The sequence below is a fragment of the Triturus cristatus genome, chromosome 7 (assembly GCF_964204655.1).
Source record: "Triturus cristatus chromosome 7, aTriCri1.1, whole genome shotgun sequence".
Taxonomy (NCBI): Eukaryota; Metazoa; Chordata; class Amphibia; order Caudata; family Salamandridae; genus Triturus; species Triturus cristatus.
The window spans coordinates 1,562,678,098-1,562,703,716 of record NC_140590.1 but is presented as its reverse complement, the minus strand read 5'-3'; the positions used below and the strand labels follow the sequence as shown (position 1 = coordinate 1,562,703,716).

Here is a 25,619-nt window from a genome sequence, read left to right as displayed (position 1 = left end):
GGGCGTAACACAGGCCCCCGCATCCCCCGCATTGCGTTGGTCCCCAACGCTCCATGGGGCCCCCTCACGACTGCACTTCGGCCGGGAGCTCCTTATGGAAGTCTGGAGGGGTCCCCTCCACGTACCTTGCAGGGGGGCCTCTCAATTATCGTTACGCCACTTGTTGTGAGGTACTTGTAAAGTTTAAACCTTGCTATAAAGCAACAGCGTACTGTACGTTGTGGGAGGATGTGCAACTCATAGAGCGCAGGTACATGCTGAACGCTGGTAGCTCTTCGGATGTTGTCTAGTATTGAGAGGGCCTGAGGTGTTCATTCTTATGCAGCGTCTCCTGCATCCCCAAGAGCTATCTCAAGAAGTATTTTCTCCTCCCTCTGATGATTGAGGACAATCCCACACACTGATTATATGATTGAACCTAAGAGCAAGAGTACCAGAGAGGATGAGGCCTAATGGCTAGAGCTGTCGAATCCGAAGCTGGGGAACTGGTTTTGAGCCTCTGTCGGGCCCCTCAATATCCAGTGATTCTGGGCAAATCACTTAATCTTCCCTTGCCTAACAAAAAAATGAATGGGTCCATCTGTAAAGCAACTGGTGCTCATATAAAGCGCTCTGATACCTTCGAGTCGAGTTTGCGCTTTATTAAACTCCCCCTCCCCCACAAAAGACTTCTTCGTCTCACTGGGCCACTGGCAGCTGCAGCCGGTGCAACCACACTTCCTTTCCTTTGCAAATAAAATACTAGAAAACAAGCAACTTCTTTAAAATGGTCATCGTTTAATGGGATCTGAATATTATAAATAATGTTACCGAACGTTTCTCGATCGCGAGGTGGGACAGGAGATTGAAACAGACAGTGACATGGCTGCTGAAAGGCAACTTGGTAGCCCCGCTGGATGCTGTGGAGCCATCCGCAATGAGCAGATTCCAGCGGTGGTGTCAACAAGCAGTCGGTGGGCTGCAGCCAGGATGTCCCTCAAGGACAGGCCAGGTCTTCTCTTAGTGTCTTCATGCAACAGGCCATGCTAGGGAGATGGGAGGCACTCAAGAATGGGCTGTGTCTACAGAGAGGGAATTGTCTTCATGGAGCAGGCCGCTGGTGGCAGTCAGGAGGTAACCAGAATGGAGGGGTCTCGAGGACAAGCTGTGTCTACACCAAAGAAGTCCATTCACCGACTGTTTCAAGGAGCGAGAGGAGGCAAGTGGGCGCTTGACAGGGGTTGTGAAAGATGCAGCACGTCTCGAAATGTACAGGGAGGCGACGGCAGCAGCAGGGCCTGGCAGAGGAATGTCTGGTCACTTATTGCACACCTTCCATCATCTTCAGGAACTCTGCAGAAGCAAGAAAGGAGAGAGCAGTCACCACTACAACCAGGGATTCAATGGTGATCAACAGTGTTAACAGCTAATGCTCTTCTCTGGTCAGCTTCTCATTAGCCAGTAATTAGATTTATTTTTAATCATGAGCCTTATACAGTCACAAAAGCACTAGGGGGCATATTTACAAAAGCTTTGTGCCACCGGCGCGTCACTTTTTACAATGCTCCGGTGGCGCAATGCCCTGCTCCATATTTACAATGCAGCGCTAAGCCACTTTGCACGGCTTAACACTGCATTGTAAATTTTGCACCCTTTCATGCCGTTTTCTGTGCAAAGGGGCGTGCAACGGTGTTGCTGTGGGCGTTCCACCACAACACCCATTGCTTTTTGATGCTGCCCCAGATTGCCTTCAAAAGCAGGCATTAGAGTGGTGCAACGAGGAGAAATACTTTTTATTTCTCCTAGTTTTTTGCTCTTTCTGTGTTTTCTGCATTGTGCAGCACATATAGAAGGAGCAAATCGTCTTAAATTATAGTTTTTGTGCAGGAAGGTGTCCCTTCTGGCACATAAACAATCATCCCTGCAACACAGGCGCCCTTGCACCATGGCATAAGGGTGTCTCCATTGGCGCTAGGCAGCTTTTTTAGCACCGACACAAGGGAAAACACAGAGGTGCATCGTATTCTTGTGAATAAAGTGCATCCCTGCATTTTTAAAATGACGTGTCGCTGCACTGCTTAATTGCTTGCAGCACCGCGCTGCGTCATTTCTTTGTAAATATGCCCCTAGATGGGCATTGCTAGACACTTTTGGCAGGTTGGGATGTCTCAGCTTCTGAGGAAGATAGCTTATTGCTTCCCTTGCTTTTCCTACCTTTCACTATGAAACTTTATATGTGTTTCAGAATAGAGAAAAGGGGGTATGGGATACATGACAAAATAAAACAACTACAGGGATAAAACACACATGCCAGTTGCTGAACTGTGTGATGAAAAAAAATACCCATACGCATTCAGGGAAACAACCATTCACCACAGGACAGAAATGTGCCCACTCATCATCTGAGTGTTGTATGTGGACACCAACACATCACATTAAGGAGTCAGACAGAAAAGCCTCTACCCTGACTATGCAGCAAGAACACAACCACAACATGAGAGCAGGGATCCATGGCCTAACTGTTGATGGGAACAACAATCAAACACTTGAAGGAAAAGACACAAACACAATAAGCGCTAACTCGATCAATGGCATTGAACAAAAATGCATCTAGGTATCTTGAAAATGAACAATCCAGTGGGCGAACTGTGTGTTAAGTCTCCCCCACACTGCGTATCTTGGGGAAAGAAGGCGCCATAACTGTGGGATCAAGAACAACCAGATACTCATCTGTTACTCATGGCACAGGAAAGCTCAACACTGAACCGTGGAGGAAAGAACAAGCTCACCCCCTACTACTGTGATAAGTGATCACCCATTATCTCATTGTGTCAGCAATCCGAACCACACCACAAGTGACTAGGGTTGTATGTCAGAATAACATAGACGGAACTACCGCCTGACATAAATATTGTGTCCTAAATATTGTTTACAAAAAAATGTGCCGTAGAGCGTGGATTTTTTAAATTATAATTCCAGTGGGGCAATATTTTTGTAAATGATGTTTAGGGCACGACATTTATGTCTCTCAGTGATAGTCCCATATAATGCTGACTACAGAAAGATTGTCCACTTCTCTCTTGACCAAAGAACAAGGACAGACATATCCATCATCCACCTGTGAGATACTCAACCACCACCGAAGACTGAGATAAAGAAAGCTAACCGCGACTGCTGTTGAGCATGACCATTCGGGGCATGATCACAGGCATGGCTTCCCTTACCATCAAAGTCGATTTTGCCGTCATTGTTTTTGTCTCCATCCTTCATCAGTTCCTCAATCTCCTCTTCCGTGATGTCCTCCCCAGATGACCGCAGGATCTCACCCAGTTCCTCTCCATCAATGTAGCCATCAGCGTTCCTAGGAGAGGGGGCAGGAGGCAGGTTTAAAACGAGAAGAGAGAGAGAAGGAAAAAAGAAAATGAAATAGGAAGAGAGGGAAAGAAAGAGAGAAAGAAAGAGAGAGAGAAAGAAAGAAAGAAAGAAAGAAAGAAAGAAAGAAAGAAAGAAAGAAAGAAAGAAAGAAAGAAAGAAAGAGGAGGCCAGAAAGGCTTGTGAAATGAAAGAAGGGAAGGAGGAAAGGGGAGCATGGAGGAAAGGGGAGCATAGAGGACGGGAATGGGGAGAGACAATGAGTGGAAGGAGGAAAAGGAACTATGGAGAGAGGAAAAATGGCAATCCGTGGTGTCACTGAAATAAGGAGCCCTTTCATCAGCTCTCATCAAAATGTTAAGCATTGTCAGAGCAGGCTCCCTGTATGTTACACATTTTGACGTGTTTGTCCTTAGACAAGAGCTTCATGAAGATCACCTGACTTGAGATTAGGGCATGTGTCCACTGGAACCCACAGGTCACACAGCCACAAAATTAACTTCTTCATAACCAACACCTACACCTTATGAATGCCAACTACCCTGAGGAAAACATGTGCTACTGCAAGTCAAGGGTTAAACTGTGCTATGACAACTTCCTGACTGTAGGCCTCCTTAGATTCACTTTGATTGTCAATTTCAATCACAGCGTGCTCTCCTTCGGTACACAAGAGTCAGGACAGGTTAGTTTAATGTCTACTAGAGATACTATATGTTATGTAGGATTGGTATTGCAACAACACACCAGGCAACAACATACACACACAAACAGAAAATTCACAAAGTCAAATCGTACATAACCCATACACGCGCATGCACAGGGCGCAAACACTCACCACACACACTGCAGGCGCATAATGAAACACTGCACACGTCACTCAACAAAAACTGTACACGTATATAATAATACACAACGTCATGTAGGTCTGACGACATGATGCACGCACTACACAGACATACCACACACAAATTAAATGCATGCAGGCAACATGCAGTGACACTACGTGCACTCACAATGCTGCACACTCACCACGTTCAGCGGGCATAACAAATAGCATAGCTAAACCGTATTGAAACACATCATACAACATAGTACACACATACACAATATATGATCGTCATACAGACATGACAAAGACACACTTCGCCCATACCCTTTCACAAGAGAAAGACAAACCTCTATACATACAAAGAAACCCATACATCCAAAATACACCCCACCAAATATATGCACAAACAGCACACCCAATGGTACTACCCAACACAGCACACCCTTGGATGGCGTGAATCGCTAAGTGGAATGAACAAGAACGTACTCCTTGAAAGTATGTCCAGCCCTGGGAAGTGGGACTCTGAGAAGAAGTGATCACAGAATTACTGCCCAGGGCATTGGAAGTAGTTTGGGTGCCCGGCCCTAGCCGCCAGCAGAGCACAATGGTCAGAGAGGTTGGCATCTGTGACCCGGAAGCTCGGGGATGCGAGGGGGGTACTTACTTGTCGAAGATGCGGAAGCATTCTGCCAACTCTTCCTCACTTTTGCCCTGCGCATCCTCTTTCATCTGGCGCACCATCATGACCAAGAACTCCTCGAAGTCGATGGTACCGCTACCTGGAGGGGGAAGGGCAGGTGGAACTCACATTTTGGACCATTTGCACTTAATAACAAAAAAACACTAGTCCTACGACTTGGAAGCATACAACCTGAATTCAGTCATGGCTCAAGGCTGGAATATGCAAACCAGAGAACACACATCCTTGCAAATTACACAACACTCCCCACCAGCTGTGACTGCACACACACACGCCACGTGTCCACCAGATACCAAGTACTATCAGAGCTAGACATGAACATAGAGAACTAAAGACATCATACATACATTGTGGCCCAATATACAACATTCCGCCCCTAGCAATACACCATGTTAAAGGAGCCCCCACATATCCACCCTGATTCAGAGACTAAGTCTGGAACACACCGCCACGTGCGAATACATACCTGGGAGCTCGCCATGTCCATAAGGTAACAATACACAACACGCATTCAGCCAGCCGCCGCCATATGTAAGGTACTCCGACCCCCACTTCTGCCTACTGTATATCTCTCTTACACACACACGCACAAGTGAACAATACCGAGTGTTACCGCCTTTATTAAGCCACAAAGCCCCATATACAGGACACCTAGATGTGCAATGTAAATCACGTAACCCCAGTGCCAGACTCGGCCACTGTGACTGGTAAGGCAGCGCTCTAGTGTGCCGGTGAGGGAAGGAACAGGCACTCACCATCCTCGTCTACTTCCTCAATGATGGCGTCCAACTCTTCCTTGGTTGGGGTCTGGCCCAGCATCCTCATGACTGTCCCCAACTCCTTGGTGCTGATGTCACCGCCGCCATCTGTGTCGAACATGTCGAAGGCGGCTTTGAACTCTGCAAGAGACATTCACAGATGTAGTTAGAGCGCAGGGACCGCCGCAACAGCCGGGGAGCAAAGGGGCAGTAAACACACCCTGGTTAAAACGGTCAGTGTGCCTTCTCTCTGCTCGGACCTCAGCTCAGTGATTTTGAAGCGCCTTGATGGCCTGCTTCAAAATGCACTTGGGGAGCAGGGGATTTAAAGTAGGATCAGCAATAATGTGACGGTGCTAAGACATAAGAAATCTGGCCTATCATAAAATCTGGAGACGTTCTGAAAGGCTGGAAGGGCTGGGACAGAGTCAGTAACATCATGTTCTCTCTGATATGACTGAGCCTGCTCCGGGCTCTAGGCTGGGGGAAAGCTCAGTGAGCACAGAAATGAACTAAGGGTTAGGGGCCCGGTAAACATTCAGCCGCGTTTACCTTTACTTTAAATTTCACTAGTAGTTAAGCGTTTGTGCGCTGTTTTCTGGTGAGCTTTATCTCCGTAACTGAGCAAAAATGACAGCACAGCCGCCTTCTGATAGCTTTGAATGGGGCAAGAAAGGGCGTTATCCATTCTTATCCGTCACTTTTAACCATCCTTTGAATATGGCCCGTAAGAACCTCAGTTCCCAGCACATCAGCATTCACTCGCCCATCAGCTAGAAGTTAGGCCCATGAAACAAGTGCAGGTGCAAGACCACCTGTGTCCGGCATTATATTTGACAGAAAGGAGTTTTCACACCCTATACACCACCCCAAGCCAGATCTCTAGAACACAACCAGAGTGGAACCAAAGGATTGGACACTCTTCCCTCCTAAAGCACACTTAGGGGCATATTATCAAGCCAGGCGATAAAATTATCGCCGCTTTAGCGTCAGAAAACTGCCGCTAAAACGGCGATAATGGGCTTGATAATATGCTCTATGGAATTCCAATTGAAGCACATGTTAGTCGTCCTTCACATCTAACATGGGCTAAAATTGGAATTCCATAGAGCATATTATCAAGCCCATTATTGCCGTTTTAGCGGCAGTTTTCTGCCGCTAAAGCGGCGATAATTTTTTCGCCTAGCTTGATAATATGCCCCCTAACTGTGCCAAGCATCTTACGCCTGGTTCACAGCATCCCCGAAACTAGGGGGCATATCAGCAAGGCGAGGCAATAAAATTATCGCCACTTTAGCGTCCGTTTTCGGACGAAAAGCGGCGATAATTTTATCGCCCTTTTAGCATGGACACGCTAACGCGTGAATCCATGCCTTAGCACCTGTTTACTGAACACCCAACTTTGCATCTCTAATGAGATGCAAAGTGGGCGTTCCTTCCCGAAATAACTGGAGAAATGTCTCTAACCGACATTTCTCGAATTATCAAGGGAATCGTTAACAAGCATAGCGATAAGAAAAGTAGCGCTAACCACGGTTATCGCTACTTTCCTTACGCCTGCTTGTAATCTGATTTAGCCATGTAATCCAATGGGAGGTGGATTACATGGCTAAGACCACCCTGCCCTATCAGCAAGGTATCGCCGGTCACAGTGCGATTATCGCTGGATTTTCAGCGATAATCACACTGTTTTCCAGCTAACGCTTGCATTACCATCGCTTTGGAGATAAGCGTTGCTGATAGCACGCTATCTCCGCGATAGAAAGCAGCGATAGCCGGCGATAATTATCCTAGCGGTAAGTGCGCTTAGCAATAATTATCGCCGGCCCTTGCTGATGTGCCCCCTAGTCCTTGTGTGCAATACACACATGTAACTCTACTGGGCCATTACCGTATGTGCTGTTACACAGCTAATTTAAATAAAATAAATACTTGCATAGTTGCTCATACTTGAAAAGTTGTAGACAGTGTTTTCAGCTGTGTGGTCACATGCTACCAGCATTAAATAATTGTTATTCAACATCTGAGTGCGTTCCTAATCCTATACCGCAAAACTGTAATATCGGAAATTATGGTTACACCATCATTTTTTCTAACCACCTTTTCTCTGTTGAATAATAGTGGAATTTCAAAACACAAGGCACACTGTACAGCAACATGGACATTATCTTAGAACAGGAGAAAGTATACCAAATATAATTTTTATTGTAATAATCAGTGGAAGCATGTTTCTACATTTTATTATCCGAATTATTGATGACTGTTAATCAGATTAAATTATTCTGAAACCATCTAGTGTAACAAATGGTACAAATAGTTCCTGCACAGTGACTTCACTTTTAGAGATGCCTATGAATGGAATACAGAAGTCGTTCTTGCCAAGATGGCTGCCACATTTGTGCATTCACTTAGAAAGGATTGGCAGTACGCTTGCATTCCAGTACTCTTTCTATTCCTGTAGCCTTGGAGGCTCAGCCTATATAAGGGCAAGTCTATTTTTCTGGCATTGACCTTCTTAAGGAGTGAAGACATACATGTCTTCGGGGGAGGAGGTATGCCCCTTGTGATCCTGGTGCCAACGGTATACGAAACGCATACCTGTCTTTGCAGGCTGAGAGGTGAGAAGCCATGTTATTGGGTTACCTGACATATCTCACATCCTTTGAAATCTCGAATCGGAGAATGTCATACTGCAAGCTACTGTCTGTTGTTTTGTGGGTTAATAATAGGAATGCAAATTATAGGGGTGACCATGTAGCAAGCCATTTTTCCTTACAAATCTTAGAAAAACTTGAGCTTTTGTTTAAGTGGTGCAGCTGTCATGAATCAAATCTACAGTAATGAAGATGCACAGGTGGGTTATAAAACAGGCCCTGAAACATGGTGTCTTCATGCCATAGAATTACCAGGCCGCCCTATATTTAACCATGGATTGCTGGTGAACTGTTCTGAGGGGTTACATCAGAAAATAGAACATTCTTCTTTGTGCACATTAATTGAATGAATGGTGAGAGTAAACTGAGCGCCAAAGCCACCACATGACAGTCAGCAGAGAGCCCAAGAGACAGAAATGGGACAGGCCCCTTGCTCACCCATGGCTTGCCCTGGAGGCAGTGCACATTCAATTGGGATAGGACACAGACTCTGAAACAAGGGTTGTGTGGTGCTATCTTCTGACGAGAAACACAGGGGCCTTGGTGGTTGGATTAAGACATAGTGAGGCAGGACTTGTTCACATGCACAAGGGAGGGTGAGGCCTACATCTGTGTATTCAAAGGGGTGACATTTTTGGCACCTGTCATGTCTAAAAGGACACATCCTTCTCTCTGTAGAGGGCAGGGAGGGAGGGAGGGAATCGCATTAGTCCTGAACGACTGATGTAAACAGGTGCACCCACAGGCTATCATTTCACTGTGAAGGCGACAAATTCCACTACTCTAGGGCGGTGAGCTGAAGGTCACAAGGGGCACAGAGGGCTATTTCTGTGTCGGAATACCCGAGGAGCATAAAATCACGACCCCACAGACAAACCACCCGTTTCATGAGCTCCCTTACTGAGACCCTGGTATATTATTCATGCACTGGACTCTGAACGAGACCATCAGGCCTGGAAAGGGGGGCACGTGTGCATCAAACTCCTGGGACCTTTATTGGGAATGTATGTTCTTCATTTTACCTTAATCTCTCAGTCAAAACGTACATTTTTGTGGCACCCATTTATGCAGCTCAGTGCACTACAAGGGAACTAGTTGGAGCTGCGTTTCATTGTCATTAAAACATTGTCAGGTTTAATACCAAATTAAATCTTTGAAGGATAATCAGTTTGGGAGTCAGTGGGGAAAGACCCCGACCTTCCCCAGAAGGGATAAACTCGCTTCTCATCAGCCACGGCCCCCCATAACACCCCTGTCCATCTCATCTCTGCTGCCCACACTGTAAGTTTGTAAAATAGACTTTTGACTCACCCGCGATCATCTCCTCGCTGAGGAAGGAGCGAGCATCCGCCTGCTGGTCTGTTGGCTGTAGACAGAGAAAAGAGACAAGCAAAACAACGCCAGGTCAACAAAGGTGACTGCAGGAAGTACATATATGTCGAAGGCTTCAATGAGGCAACCCTGCCCAGGTGCTTAACTTCGGGGTAAAGACACTGATGCGACACCAGGGCGACTGGGAGTATATTACATTCTCTCCGCACACTTCAAGAAAATAAAAGCACCCCAGACCGTTAAAAGGAAGTGTGTTGAATATTGCTGAAAAAAACACCAACTCCAGTGTCAACTGTTTTGTCACGTTGATGTTTTTTTTAGGAATATTCATCAATTGATTTCATTTCGCAATTTTGTTTCTTGTAAAGGGGTGGATCGGAAGCAGGAATGATTAGCTAAAATACATTGTATAGTACACATTTGGCCCTTATCCTTGCCCCTTTTATCCTATTCCCCCAGGCCCCCTTGGCTTAGCTGCGGTGAGTTTGCATCATGTGCTTTCACCACCATCCCAGCATTTGTTTGCACTTTTGTTGTGCATACATGTTTGCTAGTCAAAAATGTCTCCTGCAAAATCCCTTGGTTTGGAAGGGGTTAAACACATTAAAAACACACACACACTCACACACGTGGTTAAATTTAAAGTTTTTGTTTTCAATGGTATTGTTAGCAATATTTTCACGAGGCACCATTAAAGGATCTCAGGTAACTTGCAAACTCAGACAGGTTCTGGGAATTTTTCTGCCCTTGCTACCTCCATCCTAGAGATACTACAGGCCAGCACCATATGTTGCATTGCTGTTCGAAGGGATCCCAAAATCTAAAGCAGGACAGGGAAGCCCCACAGTGATCCTGTATGTGACAGGATCCTCCTGCCATAAGAAATCCAAGCACAAAATATAAAATAAAATAAAAACATGAAAGAGTGAGCAGGAGGCAGGGACTTGTCTGAGTCAACCCAGGCTGGTGCTCAAAAATGAAAAACTCTTCAAAGTAAATCCAACAACCAGATGTAGAGAGGGGAGCTTGGACCCCAAGGTAGCCCTCTGTTTGTGCATGCAAGTCCATGGTGGAAGTTCTCAGACATCAAGAAAGGAAGCAAATGCAGTTCGGTTGAAGGAGCCCCATCCATGAGATGAAGTTCATGCCTGGGTCCAGGGCATGGCACTAACCTGACTCATGATGGCGGTTTCCCAAGGCCTGCTGCGCCTTGGACAGTCACACGAAGTCTAACACCAGGCACTGTCTCCCCGCTCCTGTGCCTCAAGATATCTGCCGGTATTCTTAGCAAGGACACCAGGGCTCCTTATAGGGAGACGCGCAAGCCCGGGATTGTGTTACTCCTTGACCAGCAAGACCCCCGACTCTGACTATAGCAGTGATGGGAGTACGCACTGTGTAGTCGAATGACACACGTCTAAATTTACCCAACTGCAGACTGTGCATCCTCTGGGGGGGTCTCTCAGGTTACAGCCTGTGAGTTGCCTAGCACCCATTTTCCTTACTGGTCCCCAAAGGTGAGCTGCATTCTACAGGATGGACCCTACATTTCACCAACTAAGCTTACAGGTAGAAAACTGACGGCATATGATGTCATAAACAGGATAAAAGGGGAATGATGAGAGCACTTTGTCCTGCATTCAACCATTTAAGCCATTATCTGAATATTTTCCATTACATTATGGTTAAAGAAATGCTCAGAGCTGAAGAAATGCCGGTAGAATTATGATGGCTGATCACTAAAGCCCAGCACAGCATCCCTCAAAACACTGCAATTGTCACTGAGAATGCCATCCAAGGTAAAGCTAAAGACAGTCTGTATCCATAAGACTAACTGTTCAATGTCATGCCTATTAGGATGTCCATGATGGTATATACTAGGTATCAGTCTTTAAACACTAACAAACACATAAAACAATAAGAACAGTACTGTAGGGATGCCTTCAGCACAGGCTGCACTACTGAATATCGACCCCCAGGATATTGTGGTACAAGAATAAGTAAGTAAATAAACTTATTGTTTCAATTAATACAAATTGTTACAAAAGGCCATGCGTGGTGTGTCCTTCCACGCACCTTCGTTGGTCGTTTAATACAAGAATATAGAGGGATAAAATATTGAATGGTGAGTGCAAATAGGGAAGTATACGTTTACAACGCCTAACTTCACATCTACGTACCTTGAAGATATATATATCGCCGTGGTATATATATATATCGACTTAGGTATTGAAAATCTGTACTTACCTGTTGATATTTCGGTTTAGATATTATGGCCTCGATATTCTGTGCCTTGAATATACTGTGCACACCTTCAGCACAGGGGCAAACGTCAGACACTTTGGTGCCAATTCAACAAAGGCGTTTAAAGTACATAAAAAGTATTCCTGTAGTCTTCTTTTACATACTCTGTATATTGGCCCCGAAACACATAAAATGGGATGCTCAGGGATTATTCATATACAATTAGTACAAATTGAAAGGACTGTGCACTTTTCTCCCTCTTACTAATGAGGAGTTGGACAATTCTAGCCCAACTCGCAAAAGCATGTAAAAGAGTACTTTTATAGAACTACTTCCTATACTCATAAATGTTTCTGTGAAACCGCATTATTGATTCCATAAATAATTGTTCTCAATTTATGTGCAATCCCAACCACTGTAACGTAATACTATATAAAAAATATATGGCCCAAAATGAACCTGAACAGTATCACACTGACAATAATGAGCAAAATGGCGAACAACATTGCTCCCCTCAGAGGACAGGCATTGAATGTGGGTGAGAACCTGACACCAGCCACCACAGAGGAAAAACACGAAATGAGGAATGGACACTGACAACACCCCCTATTTGGACTGAGACATAATATAGAGAGTCACACTGACATCCCCGTTTGAGGACAGGAATAGAATGAGGGTTTATTATACCCTGGTAATACCCTGCAAGTGTGACAAGAAGAGAGGAGCATGAATTACTTGAAACTATGAAACTATTCTCTTATGAAATTACTCTTTTCAAAGGAGATATTGCTTAGTTGATAAATTATTAATATAAAGTATTTTATATGTTTTCACAAGACACGAGAAATGTTCTGGACATTTGAAATAGGGGAAAAGGAGGTGAAGTGAAAGGTACACAGAGTGATAGGCATGCAATAAATAAAGAATGAAAATTGCAAAACGTGAGGATATGAATTCGGACTCTAACGTTTATAGTAATTGTGGGCTGAAATGCACAGTCACCCAAAACATATTTCAAAAAGCTGTCCTTTGTACTATCCACTAAGAAAGTCCAACATTCGGCTGCAAATAGGAGCTAAAAATGAATTAAGAGTTTACTTATATAAAACAACTTAATCCACCACTAGAAATTGAAAGAAATGCTTCAGTTTCTGCAGAGCACAAGGCTAACTCAACAACCAGTAAATTTACAACAATTATTAATAACCACAGGGTTGTCCACTAGGACTATACAAATACAATTGCAGTACAGTACATTACCCCCTGGTCCCTACGTCCTCGACACCTTCATAACAAGTCATGAAGGTGTCGAGGACTACGGGACCCGGAGTAATGAAGATTACAGGTAAGTAATAGGACATTACCCCCTGGTCCCTACGTCCTCGACACCTTCATGACTTGTTATGAAGGTGTCGAGGACTACGGGACCCGGAGTAATGAAGATTAACGGTAAGTAATAGGACAATACTCACATTCGGTAAAACACAATGGCTAAATCCATCCTAAAATGGGCACAAAGCTTCAATGCTTAATAGGGAAAATTCACTTCGAAAGAGTCTAAATTTGATTGCACTACATTATGCAACATTCAAAAATCATTCTACAGTGACCAATGAACCATCAAAAAATGGCCAGATTTCATTTTCAAACGATCAACAAATGGAGTTTCCACCTGGCTGGTTTTCTACTGGCACCACCGGTGTTTTAGTGTTCTGGTCGGTACAAAAGTAAGCAAAATCCAGCAAAGCCAGTATTTTTATCCCTTACCTATACAGACTTCAAACCGCAAGCATAAATATAAAACACATTTAAATGTGTTCTAGAGCGAATAATTAAAGTAAACGAAGGCAGAAAGTCATGTTACAAAAGAATACATACGATTTTGCTTACAATCCTATTTAGTATCATGTCCAGGCCTTTGCAAAGTCTTAAAATAACAACAAGTGGACGATATATTTCTATTGGATAGGTGGCAACCTTATCAAAAAATCCCTGCAACATGTCAAAATCCATTCCAAAATGGCCGACACACCCCTTTACAACGTCAAAGTCCTCCATGAAATGTATAATATTATGAAGAAGGCAACAGTCAGATGTTCACCAAAAACCGATGTCCACTGTTTGTTTTTTAATTGTGAAACTAGTCATCAACGCTTGTTATTGTCCCACATGGTACCTGTTGTCTCAAGTTCGAGGCGATAGGTCATAAGGGCTAGGTCAGGACAGACGAGGGTTATGGGACAGCTGCAATGCCAGTAATGTTAGTGCGTGAAAATAGGAGTGCAGTCCGCTTTCTACCTCACTTTTTCTCTTCTTTTACTCACCTCTTTGAAACCAATGGTTTGAATTAGGTGTGTTAGGAGAGAATATATAGAGTACCCATATCCAATTACTTACCGCTTTGGTCGAGATGTTGTTTTAAAAGTACAAGCATATCCAAAGCTCACCAGGTGTGGCAGGATGTCTTTATTGTGCTATTTCTAAAAACAACCGCTGGGGGCCCCCATTCTACCGCCCATCGCTCCTACACTGTCATCTTTCCCTTTAGAGGAGGGGCTATGGGGGTTCTGATGAAGGGGACAGATATTCCTACATTTGGAAAGTTGTAAGCAGAGACCCTGACATAATAATAGCATTCACGCCAACAGAACCGATTCAGGTGGGAGACTTCCAATTTTTGAAGCCAAAAAATAGGTTTATTTTAGCTGTCTCCTGCCTGAAATTGCCATAGCTGCCAAGTTATCACCCTATGTGCGACATTTTCATATATTCAGTGGTTATGTGTGACATTTCAATGTTTAAAGTGTCAGAGTATGAGTGACACTTTATCACAAGCGAAGTAAAGCATTTGTGTCCCTGCAAAAAAATGTCAGGATTGATCCCCTTTTATGCAACGCAATTGTCTGGAAATGACCTCAAAACAGCTTCAACATCCAGCTGTGCTAATTTAATGGCACTACAGCCACTTTACTTCCCTTTTCTCATCCTGGATTCCTAAAAGAGGAGTAGTCTGATAAAAATTAAATGGTGTTGTCGAGAGGTCGAGCTTGGTTTTGTGTGGACTCGGGGCAGGCTATAGAGCCGGTGGCGCCTGGTGTGACAATGTTTGTTGGAGCCCCCCAATGACCACCTCCACCACGGATTCCCTCACCACCACCCTTTAACAGTGCCCAAGTCTCCATTGCCACTCTCAGATGTATATATAGCACTCTCTGTCAGATGCATATATAGCGCCTCTCATACCAGTGTAGGGTGTCAGAGCACTTTGCATCACACACACATTACACAGAGACAATCAAACATACGTGTGTAACTCAGCGTATAGGAAATGTTCCATAAGACAGAAGACTACAAGGTGTAGGAGTCACGTCATCAATACTGGTAGGCAGTATAGTTTAATAGTGCTTGGTCTATGGAAGCACCCACTCAGAATTTAAAAAGCAACACCATAGTTGGGTGCTCTCTTTAATAATGAGAATAGATTTCTGCCCAAATTAATCCTTTTTCCAACATTAATCTTTCCTCAAATCTATACTTTTCAGCTTGCATGCAGTTCTTTGATAAAAGTTAATAGATCAGTACAATTACAAAGTGCAAATAATGTAATTGGTCAGTGGGTTACTGCTGTTAAAAGAGACATCATTTTGTTACTTGCAATTTATTTGATCCAATCCTATATTAGGATTTTAACTTAGAAATTGTAAGTAACAAAATTATGTCTCTTTTAAAAGCAGTAACCCACTGACCTATTTACATCATTTGCACTTTGTAATGTGCTCGGTATTTGTTTTCTGCAACAGGCGCATTAACCCTCTGCACTACTTTATAGTGAGTCAAAACACCAATTAAACAAAACTCCAATCTCTCTTCAAGAAGAACATTCATCACAGGATTCATCCCGATATATTTTTGATGCCCGGAAATTGCTGGAGGAAATGAACCCCGCAGCAGGTGCTTTCAATTAATAATAAACTTACAAACACAGTGGCGGCCCCAGGAAAACAGCACCCGGTGCGGTGGCACCGGTCGCACCGCCCTAGAGCCGGCCCTGTGTGGACTGACTTGCATTCTGAAACTTCTTCTGGAACCACTACTGTTGTTGTTGACCAACATTGCAATCTGTCCGGCGAAATCATGTCCATGGACCGGGAGAGTCTGAGCGGGGAGAAGCATGTGATTGCTCATCCTGATGGCAAGACATCCTGCATCCGCCTTCCTGTTGCCTTATCTGACCACCACAGTAGGGTCACTGGCACCACCACTTGTCTGTGGTGCAAACCCCCCGGCGCCCTTGCAAACTTTGCAGTGATTACTGAGTATGTCAGGGGTCGAGGGGTATGCACTGCTGTACATACCCCTCACCTCCCTTACATACTCTGCAGTGAGGGCGCCAAGGGGTATGAACAGCAGTGCATACTCCTCAGCACCATTATATACTCTGCAGTAATTACTACAGAGTTTGTGATGGTACCAAGGGGTATGTACTGTAAGTGCATTTGGTATTTGGCAGTGAAATTTCTTAGCGCAAAATGCATCCTTGCTTCCATTTTTGGACACCAAGGCGCATTTTGCGCAAGGAAAATAGTACCACATGCCCACTCCACTCTGTCGGAGAATTCTGCATAATCTCGCAGAATTTAAATGGAATTCCATGGAATCAAATTCTGTCAATTCCGCCCACCTCTAATGACAATGCACTGACGCTAAGTGTAAGTAAACCTGGGCCTTAGTCTCTGTCTCATTGTTGTGTTTTTTATTCAAACACATTTTTGGGACATTGACTTTTTGGGAGCTGAAGTGTGTGCACATGATATACCACAGGCTCATTTTCACTTGCCATGTCATGGAAGATATTGATGGGGATGATCTGTTTCTATCCCTTTATTTGAAGTTTGGGGATTTCTCACCTTTTTGAAAGGCATGTTTGGATAATATCAATTTCATGACGATATTGATTTACTAGTTGAATAAAAATAATAAGAGGAAACAGAATGTACATTTAAAGAGCACACACCACAAACTAAATTGTCTCTTGAAGGTCAAGTAAGTTATTGCAATCATTTGATTGACTATGGAAGGATGAAAGGCAGAGCTAGCATAGCCGGACTTCAACTGTGTCCCACACAAGTTTGCTTAGCGGAGACAATTATTTTATTCAAATGATTTTTCTAAATTCAAGGAGTTTTCCTGACTCTGCTGGAATCTCCCTGTACGCCCAGACTGAAATCTATCATAGGTTTCAGTGGTGTCCTCGTTTGAATGTTTACATTTTTCAGTTCTTTCCTGTGGCCATGCTGACAGCTTGCTAGGAAAGGAGTAGGGAGTCACATACATTAACCTCAGCCTCCAATGTACACAGCAGTCACAATCTAGTTATAGAAGGCTCAACAGCTGGCATTTACGGCATACCAGCAAAAGTGGTAGTGTGCCATAGTCCCTTGTCTGCCAACTGGAACGTGTCTGCAGTCATACGTGGGTAATAGGATCACAGTACACATTTAACACCATGTGTTCAGATTCTGCCAGCAACACAGCACTTTTATCAGCACTGATAGTGCAGTGGGAAGCACTGTATGAGGCGTGGGAAACGTCAGTCTCCCTAAAGCATGTTATCTTCTATTTTAATAGTACCGGAACAGTATAAAGTCACACTTTGCCAGAATTAAGAAAATTACCTCAGTTGCTGCTTGTAATAATTAATTATAAGATTATCAGTATTAATAAACAGCCACCTTCACTTCAGAAATCATTAAGTGGGCTTGAGTGGTGCAGTCTGACAGGGCCGGCTTTAGCACTGGTGGCACCCAGTGCGACAACGTTTTTTGGCGCCCCCAATGGTCACCTCCGCCATCGATTCCCTCTCTACCACCCTTTAACAGTCACCATAACCTCTCTCTCAGATGCATTTAATTAATTTTATAGTGTCACTCATAAAAGTGAAGAGTGACCGAGCACTTTACATAACACACACATTACATAGAGAAAATCAATCATAGGTGTGTAAATAAGTGTATAGGAAATGTTACATAGGACAGAGTACAAGGGGTGGATTCACATGTCATCCATACAGGTAGGCAGTAGAGTTGAAGAGTACTTGGTCTGGAGATGCACAAACTCTGAATTTAAAAGGTAACAAAATGGATTGGGGCTCTCTTTAAAAAAAAAACTGATTTGTACCCAAATGAACCCTTTTTGCAACATTAGAATAATGGAAGGCTGGGGAAAAAAATCCATGGCTCCAATGAATACCTTGAAGTCTGCACGCAGTTCTTTGATGACAGTTAATAGCTCGCTGTAAACTGCAACTAACAAAAGGAAGTCTCTGACAAAAGCAGTAACCCACTGACATGTTTACATTATATTTACTTTGTGATCTGCATGGTACACATTCACTGCAGTAGGCATATTAACCCTCTGCGCTACCTTACCATGAATCAAAACTTCCACTAGTCAAAACTTCTATTAGACAAAACTCCGATCTCACCAGGAAGAACATTAATCACCAGAGTTTTCTTGACATTTTAATTGTTTCCTGAAAGTTTCTGGAAGCCAGGAACCTGGCAGCAGGTGCTTTTAAGCACAATATAAACTAGCAAACAGGCGCCCACATGCGGAGTCAGCACCCGGTGCAGTGGCACCGGTCACACCGCCCTAGAGCCGGCCCTGGGTGCAAGGAAACACAATATTGTGTGTCAGTGTATCTGAAAAACATTGTTTATGCTTCTGGATATCAGCGAGAAAGTGTTTGAGGTCCCCACCACTGTTCCTTGCAATACCTGATAGCAAACAGCCTGTAGGGGGCGAGCTTGCTCACACGTGGATCGGGGAAAATTGACAGTTTAGAAATGGAGAAAAGCCAACACCCAAAAACATGTTTGAAAAACGTAAGAAAAATAAAAAAAAATTAGAAAATCAGGTTGAAATGGGTAAAATAGTGTTTTCAAAAGCTAAACCACCAACATATTATAAGGAATAAACTACCTCCTTTCGCACGAGTCATCTCTATGGAAAGCTCACCCCACTGCCCCTTTCTCTAGAGGAAGGCTGTGGAAAGAACAGGAAAGATCTAAAACCCACCTCTTGTGCCTTGCAGCACATAGTCCAGGCCTTTCTTAATTTGTGACATTTTCATTCTTGTGCCCACCCCCCCTTGTGTACAGTGGCGTAGCTAGGGGGGGGCGGTAGGGGCGGTCCGCCCCAGGCGGCACTATTTTGGGGGGGACAAAGGCATTCAGATAAGGCTCGGCTTGCTTTCGTGAACGTTCCGAGAAGGAATAGGACTCGGGCAATGTCTTCTTCTTTTTTTGTGCTGGCAGCTGTCCCCCCCCCCACCTCTTCCTATGATTTCCTCTCTTTCTGTCTTGCTCCTTACTTACTGAAACCCGTGACTTGAAGAAACGGTTCACAACCTCTCTTTCCTTCTTTCATTTAGTTGCTTCCCTGTGAAATGTATCCGAAAAAGAAAAACACTCTTGCGGGAAATGCCCTTTTTCTGACATTTTTTCTATTCCAAAGTGCAGCGGGATGGAGAGAAATAGAAGGTTTTAAATATGAAAAATAAATACATACCTAAATAAAGCAAGACAGTTGCAAAGTGGCCAGATTGGTTTTATTCACATCCAAATACATCAACCTCACTTTACAGACTTTGCAGTGAAGCGCTACTTTTGTTTTCTAGTCTTTCTTTGAACAGCATTGTTGTCCCCAGGTGGGAAAGTGTACCATTCCTGGAGGGACTCCAATACCTGGTTCATGGGTGGATTGGAAAACAAAATGTGTACCATGGCTCTGTGTTTATGGATGTGGTCTTTTTAAACCATACTGCTTACGTTTTGTAAGGATATAAGCAATGGACTTTGAAACGGTTCCCTTCAGGGCCCTGTAGTCATGTCCTTAACCTTTCAGGTAAAACCACTCGCTGATTTCTGAATAGTGAGTGAGAAATCGTTAAGGTAACCATGTTGTTTCTGCTTACATTTCACATGCTTTACTTATTCTTGCATTCCCTATGAGTGTTTGCATTGACTTTTTTTTTTAGGCAGCATATTACTCTTATCAAGTGCATAGTTTGAATTGAGCCACATCCAAGTGTTTATAGCGGGCACAATTAGGTTGTAGTTGAAGGCAGTGCGAGTTTCTCTCAGTGGGGCAGTATGGTGTTCAGTGGGGGAGAGGATGTGGCACTATGGCCAGAGCTGTCGAATTTGGAACTGGGGAACTGGGTTCAGCCTTCATGACCAATCCACCAGACCACTCTACTGAGGGAGCATATTCCCATGCTAGACCTTAGAAGGCCCCACTAGACCTTAGAAGGCTTGATGTCTTAGCACAAGCAGGTGTAGCCTAGTGGTGTCAATTGTGAGTTAACCTTGAAGGCCTGTCCACCACAATCCATACAGAAGTTCATCTCCAGTCTTGCAGGGAGACCTACGAAGCAGCACACCCTAGAGCAACAGTGATCCAGTCACTGTGACTCTGTCACTGAGGTCACATGAACCTTGAGCAGGTTAGGCCGGTGCGAACGGTGTGACCGCACTGGGTACCTATTTCGGGTGGGTGCGTAGTGTTTGCAAGTATATTATGGTTTAAAAAAAACTTGCTGCCTCCTTCCTGGCCTCCAGCAATTTTCAGAAACAATACAAATTTCATGATAACTTCGGTGATTAATGTTCTTCCTAGAGAGAGATCCCAGTTTTGTCTAGTGGAAGGGTTAACTCCTGGAAAGGTAGCTCAGACGGTTAATGTGCCTGCTGCAAAGAACATGTACCATGCAGATCACAAAGTGCACTGCTTTAATGGGTGGACCATGATGATTGGTCATTTAATGTCAGCTGTAGATGATGGATCCCTGAACAGTGTCATGTATGTGCATGTTTGCATTGTGCTGAGGGGATTACCAGGTAATTGTTCACGCAGCTCTCTGATGGATGTCACATGGGGTTTTTCTGAGTCCCCAGATAGATCTGTGTGTTCTCTTTTGCACTGCCAGTCACTGCCAGTCACCGGTGTATTCAACTGTGTAGCCTTGGACCGTGTCATGTATGTGCATGTAACTTGCATGATCGAGGTAACTATTAGCGGCGATACTACGTGTCACTCGGTCCTCTTTCAAGTGCTTGCTGTCCTTTTTCCCCAGCAACCCCCCCTCCCAGGGGCGGCAATCTGAGGGATAGCGCTGGGCGCCACAAGCTCTAGCTACGCCTCTGCTTGTGTAAACACCCCCTTGCACTCTGAAGCGATCAATAGGCTGCCTACGCACTATACAATAGAAACAAATGAAACTAGTGGTGACAGTCAATTATTCTGAACATTGAAAAACACACAAACATACACACATGCTCGCACACACGGAATTACAGGTGGAGCACATGCAGCCGAATTGCTAACTTATCTCACATTCTTATTGTAATGATGATTTTACACATATGATTTGTAAAACATTACCACATAATACATTCTAAATCATTATAAAATGTCACCATTTTTGTGTATGTATGTATTCATTTTGGCGGTTCTGGGTGGAACTACGCTATATATCACCTGCAAATACAGACGATGCTATGAAAGGTATTTGGCACCTCTGTTCTGCATGAGCAGAACTCAGTGAGAACAGTCACTTGCCAGTTGTCCTCGTTTCCACAAAGATCACAATTTTCTTTTGCGGTTCCAATAATCTAACAAGTGTGTGCCCCCCAAATTTTAGTTTACATGACATGGCGTCCTTCATGAGGCAGCAAGTCACTGGCAGACTCTGGCTTCTTTGGGTTTCCTGAAGGTGATGATAATTATAATAAAAATGATAATAGCAACATTAATACATTATTTTTAAAGTGCTTTCTACGAGTGACTTTCTACCAATGACTGCACTTTGTAGTAACTTACAGTTTTGTAGCTACATACATATGTAACTTACACTTTTGTAATAAGATCTCTGCCCCGAATGTGGAGTCACCCTTTTGTGAAGTATAGGGAACATTTAAAAAGTTTATTCAACTTGAAAATAGAAATAAAAATATTTTTATGTTAAATATTAAAGTAAATTCATTGTATGCATTTAGTTTAAATGTAGAAGAATTATTGCTGCAGCACTATTAAATTAATTTTGAATTAGAACTTACATTAATTGAAATATAAAACATTGGAAGTTTATTTTAAGAAAGAATTTCCCATCTGATGAAAAAATATTTGTAAATGCATTACTAATTAATAAAAGAGATGTATAGAATTCATTAAAATGTATATAATTCTTTTCAAGAAATGTAATGTTATATTGTTTTAAATAAAAACAATTGGTTATTAAATATATTATAATTAAATGATAAATATGTACTATGTTCATATATGTTTTAAAATTAATTTAAATGTTAAAATATTTTTATAATCTAATTTAACATTATTTCCTAAGAGATTTTATTTTAATTTCCTACCATTATGTTCTGTGGAAAGGTGCTGTAGGAGCATTAGTTGGCCTTGTGTAGTGGTGGACTTTCTAAAAAAGTGTAGGTAACTACAAAAATGTGTAAGTTATATGTTTAATTACTGCAAAAGTGTAGGTTTCTACAAAAATGTAAATAACTACAAAAGGGCAGTTTATGAATACAGAAAAATTGTAAACTTACTTAAATGTGTAAAATTACTCAAAAGTGTAAGTTAGCTTTGTAAATCATACCCTCTAAGGGAAATAGTGTGCATGTGTGTGAGTATGAGAGGGTTCACAACATAGATGTTTACAAAAAACTGAAATAGGAACGTGCCGTAGTACGCTAAGTGAGAAATAATAAGGGGGCCTTCCCGAATTATACATGAGAGCTGTGGTTCTTCTGCAAACAAGACAAGAAAGACCAAATGTGTTTGAAAAACCTTTCAAAAGGGGTGGGCCCTATTAAAAATAAATGAAACAAACATTGTGAAAGAAAATAAATCTTGCTTTGTTGACCTATTGGCTTTGCCAATACTTTCAGCTGGTGCTATGCAGCAGCGGCAAAAAAAATGAAAGGCACAATGACAGCACTGCTACTGGCGGCCATGTCATTTCATAGGCGCATGCATGGGTCATCAAGCATGGAGTGTGCCTCTGGAATAACTCAGTTGCCATAATCTTTTTTTTATTTACTGAACCAAAATGGAAAGTGCCGCTTGGATCAGTAAATAAACAAAAATTAAATGTTATTCGTATGAAATCTCTTTTTACATGGGGGTCAGCCCAACAACAAATGGCAGGTGCCAGGCCCGGCAAAAAAAAAAAATCATAAAAAAAATTATTTAAAGAACCGCAAAACTTGGGGGGTAGTGGGTGAAGAAACGGTGGGGATGGAGGGCGAGGAAGCTATAGAGATCTGCAAAAGCTTACTTTGAACTCCCAAAACATTGAAAACAAGCATTGGCATAGCCAATAGGTCTCACCTTTGGGACCTTATAAGTGTTTAGTTATCCAGCACAATATCCTTGGTGCAACAACATCAACTGTTGCATGGCTAAACACTTATAAGGTCCAAAAGGCGAGACCTTTTGGCTATGCCAATGCTTGTTTTTTTACCTCTGGCGCAGTAGGTGCCAAATTCCTGCCCATCCTGATGCCATGAATATGAAGAGAGTGACCATAAAAAAAGAGAAAACAGGATGCCCACAAAACATAGTGCAGTCACACCGGTGTGAACTGTAAAAATAACGAGAACTATCAACGTAAGTGGACTCTGTATACAACAGATACACACCTTAGTGCAGCCAGACTTGCCACAACCCGGTCTGAAGATTGGTGTACAAGAAAACAATAAAGCACAAATAACGAAGTGCATGCCTGAACAGGAGCAAGTGTGATATGCACCAAAACCAATCAGCAAAATGAACCGTTTTGGAAGCACTACTTTTGGTGAGAGAAAATATTTTTTGTAAAATCTGAACTAGTTAAACTCGAGCGAGAACTTGCAGGCTGAACAAATCATATTGACAGATGTTTTGTTAACATGTCTTGTCTGTAATCCTACCACCAAGTGTAACATATTTTGCAACAGCATCATTCTTATGTTAAAATCTAAAGACTTCCGAAAAAAGTAAACAAAACTTAAATCCTTCACTCTGCTCTACATATCTTAGTGAGAAAGAAAAGTGCATTTATCGCCAACTCACTTCAGCACATTCTGACAGCACGCACGCATTTTAATGCTTTCTACCAAAGACTTGAAGGTAAGCGCTATAAAGACTAGTCTGCAAAAGGTTGCCATTGGTGATACTTCGTTACTAAAGACTTATTACACAAGCATTTGCAATGCAATAGGTCTTGCATTTGCGAGAGTTTAAGCTACTGGCATTGTAAATGACAAAGCCTTTTATTTATGTTTTAAAAACCAACACGCTAATAAAAGGTATTGCCATTTACAATACCAATAGCTTAAACTCTCACATCTACGAGGCCTATTGCATTGCAAATGCTTGTTTAATACCCTTCCTGACCCACATATATATTAAGGCCAAAGAATGTACTTACGCACAGCCAACAGGCCATAAAAAGCCATATTAGGTACAATGAAAAAAAAAGATATTACACATGCTCCCCATTTAAAGAATGTATATTCCGCTTGAACAACTCTCACCGTACCATAGGTAATTGTGATTGATTTGCTAATAGCCTTTGTGAAGCGCACACCGCCCAATCTGTTGGCGCTTGCAGTGACTTTTCTTACTCGGCCACTATAATAACCCGATAAAACACAAAATATTACTACTGCGGAAAGGCGCATATTATAGTTCATATTTGTATTGTCATAGCGCTCAAAAGAATCAAACAAGTATGTCAAAGCGCTTCACGTGACTGTAGGAAACAGTCAAGATAGGATGGTAGACAAAAACTCGCAAATAAGAACACAACATGGTGTATGGTAAGGTTGAATAAACCAAGTCGAGGCTCGGAAATCTAAATGTCAGAAAGCATGAATGTGTTTTTATAGACATTGCGTCGTGGCGCTATACAAACATTTTAGCCCGCACTAAATAACCCCCAACCGATCACATGACTCCAGATAACAGATGCACAGGAAGTTATTTTTGCGAAGCATTTAGACACAGTTTTCCTAAAAAAGCACTGAAGTTATGTATTTCAAGACTTTTACCGAGTTCTTCGGTGTTTTAGTCTACCCAGATTGTAAAAGTAATTCTCATACTCGAATACATTAAAATATTTTACCAAACTTTGCCAGTATCTTCTTTAACTTTCCCTGTTTGCTTCAGAGCATGAAATAGATCCGTTTGCAAGAAAAATTCGTTCTTACTCAACAGGAGAAACATCTTCACAACACAGTCAAAGGGTGTATTGAATCGGCAGGGATACCCAAACAGGATATTTTGCGCTTGCGGTAACACACTGCTGAGAAAAGTAGGATAATGTTTTTTAACGTGTGTATAAGCATATTCAACATGAAATATTTACCCGTGCGCATATAATACGTAATGGCTCTGCATGCGTAAAGTAGGGTTTGATAAGTATTCAAGTCATCCAAATAGTTTACGATAGTTGCGAAAATGCGTCATCCATTAAACATTTTAGTCTGGCAGGTCATTCTTAAAAAATGATCACATACTGGAATGGCATGTATAAACAAAGACCGCGAAAGCAAGAAACGCCGCAGGACCATTCAAAGCAAAACGATATTAAAAAGCGGATGCTGGAACGATTCTTCAACAAGAGAAGCTGCGAAAGCAAGAAACGCCGCGGGACCATTCAAGGCAAAACAAGCGGCCTGCACTTTTCAAGCACT

General features: G+C 42.8%; 1 protein-coding gene across 2 annotated transcripts in view; it reads right to left on the bottom strand.

Moving 5' to 3' along the window:
- Window positions 1-757: 757 nt before the first annotated feature.
- Window positions 758-25,619, bottom strand: part of TNNC2 (troponin C2, fast skeletal type) — a 62,607-nt gene continuing 37,745 nt past the window's right edge. The window contains exons 1-6 of one of the 2 annotated variants that reach the window (XM_085619385.1): window positions 10,797-10,904; window positions 9,604-9,658; window positions 5,636-5,779; window positions 4,845-4,959; window positions 3,204-3,340; window positions 758-1,332 (exon numbers count right to left, since the gene is read on the bottom strand). In XM_085619385.1, the coding sequence (XP_085475511.1) occupies window positions 1,301-1,332; window positions 3,204-3,340; window positions 4,845-4,959; window positions 5,636-5,779; window positions 9,604-9,658; window positions 10,797-10,805 (492 nt within the window). In that variant the 5' untranslated portion in view covers window positions 10,806-10,904 and the 3' untranslated portion in view covers window positions 758-1,300. Of the gene's footprint in view, window positions 1,333-3,203; window positions 3,341-4,844; window positions 4,960-5,635; window positions 5,780-9,603; window positions 9,659-10,796; window positions 10,905-25,619 lie in introns of those variants that run through there. The other variant, XM_085619386.1, reaches the window with a different exon arrangement.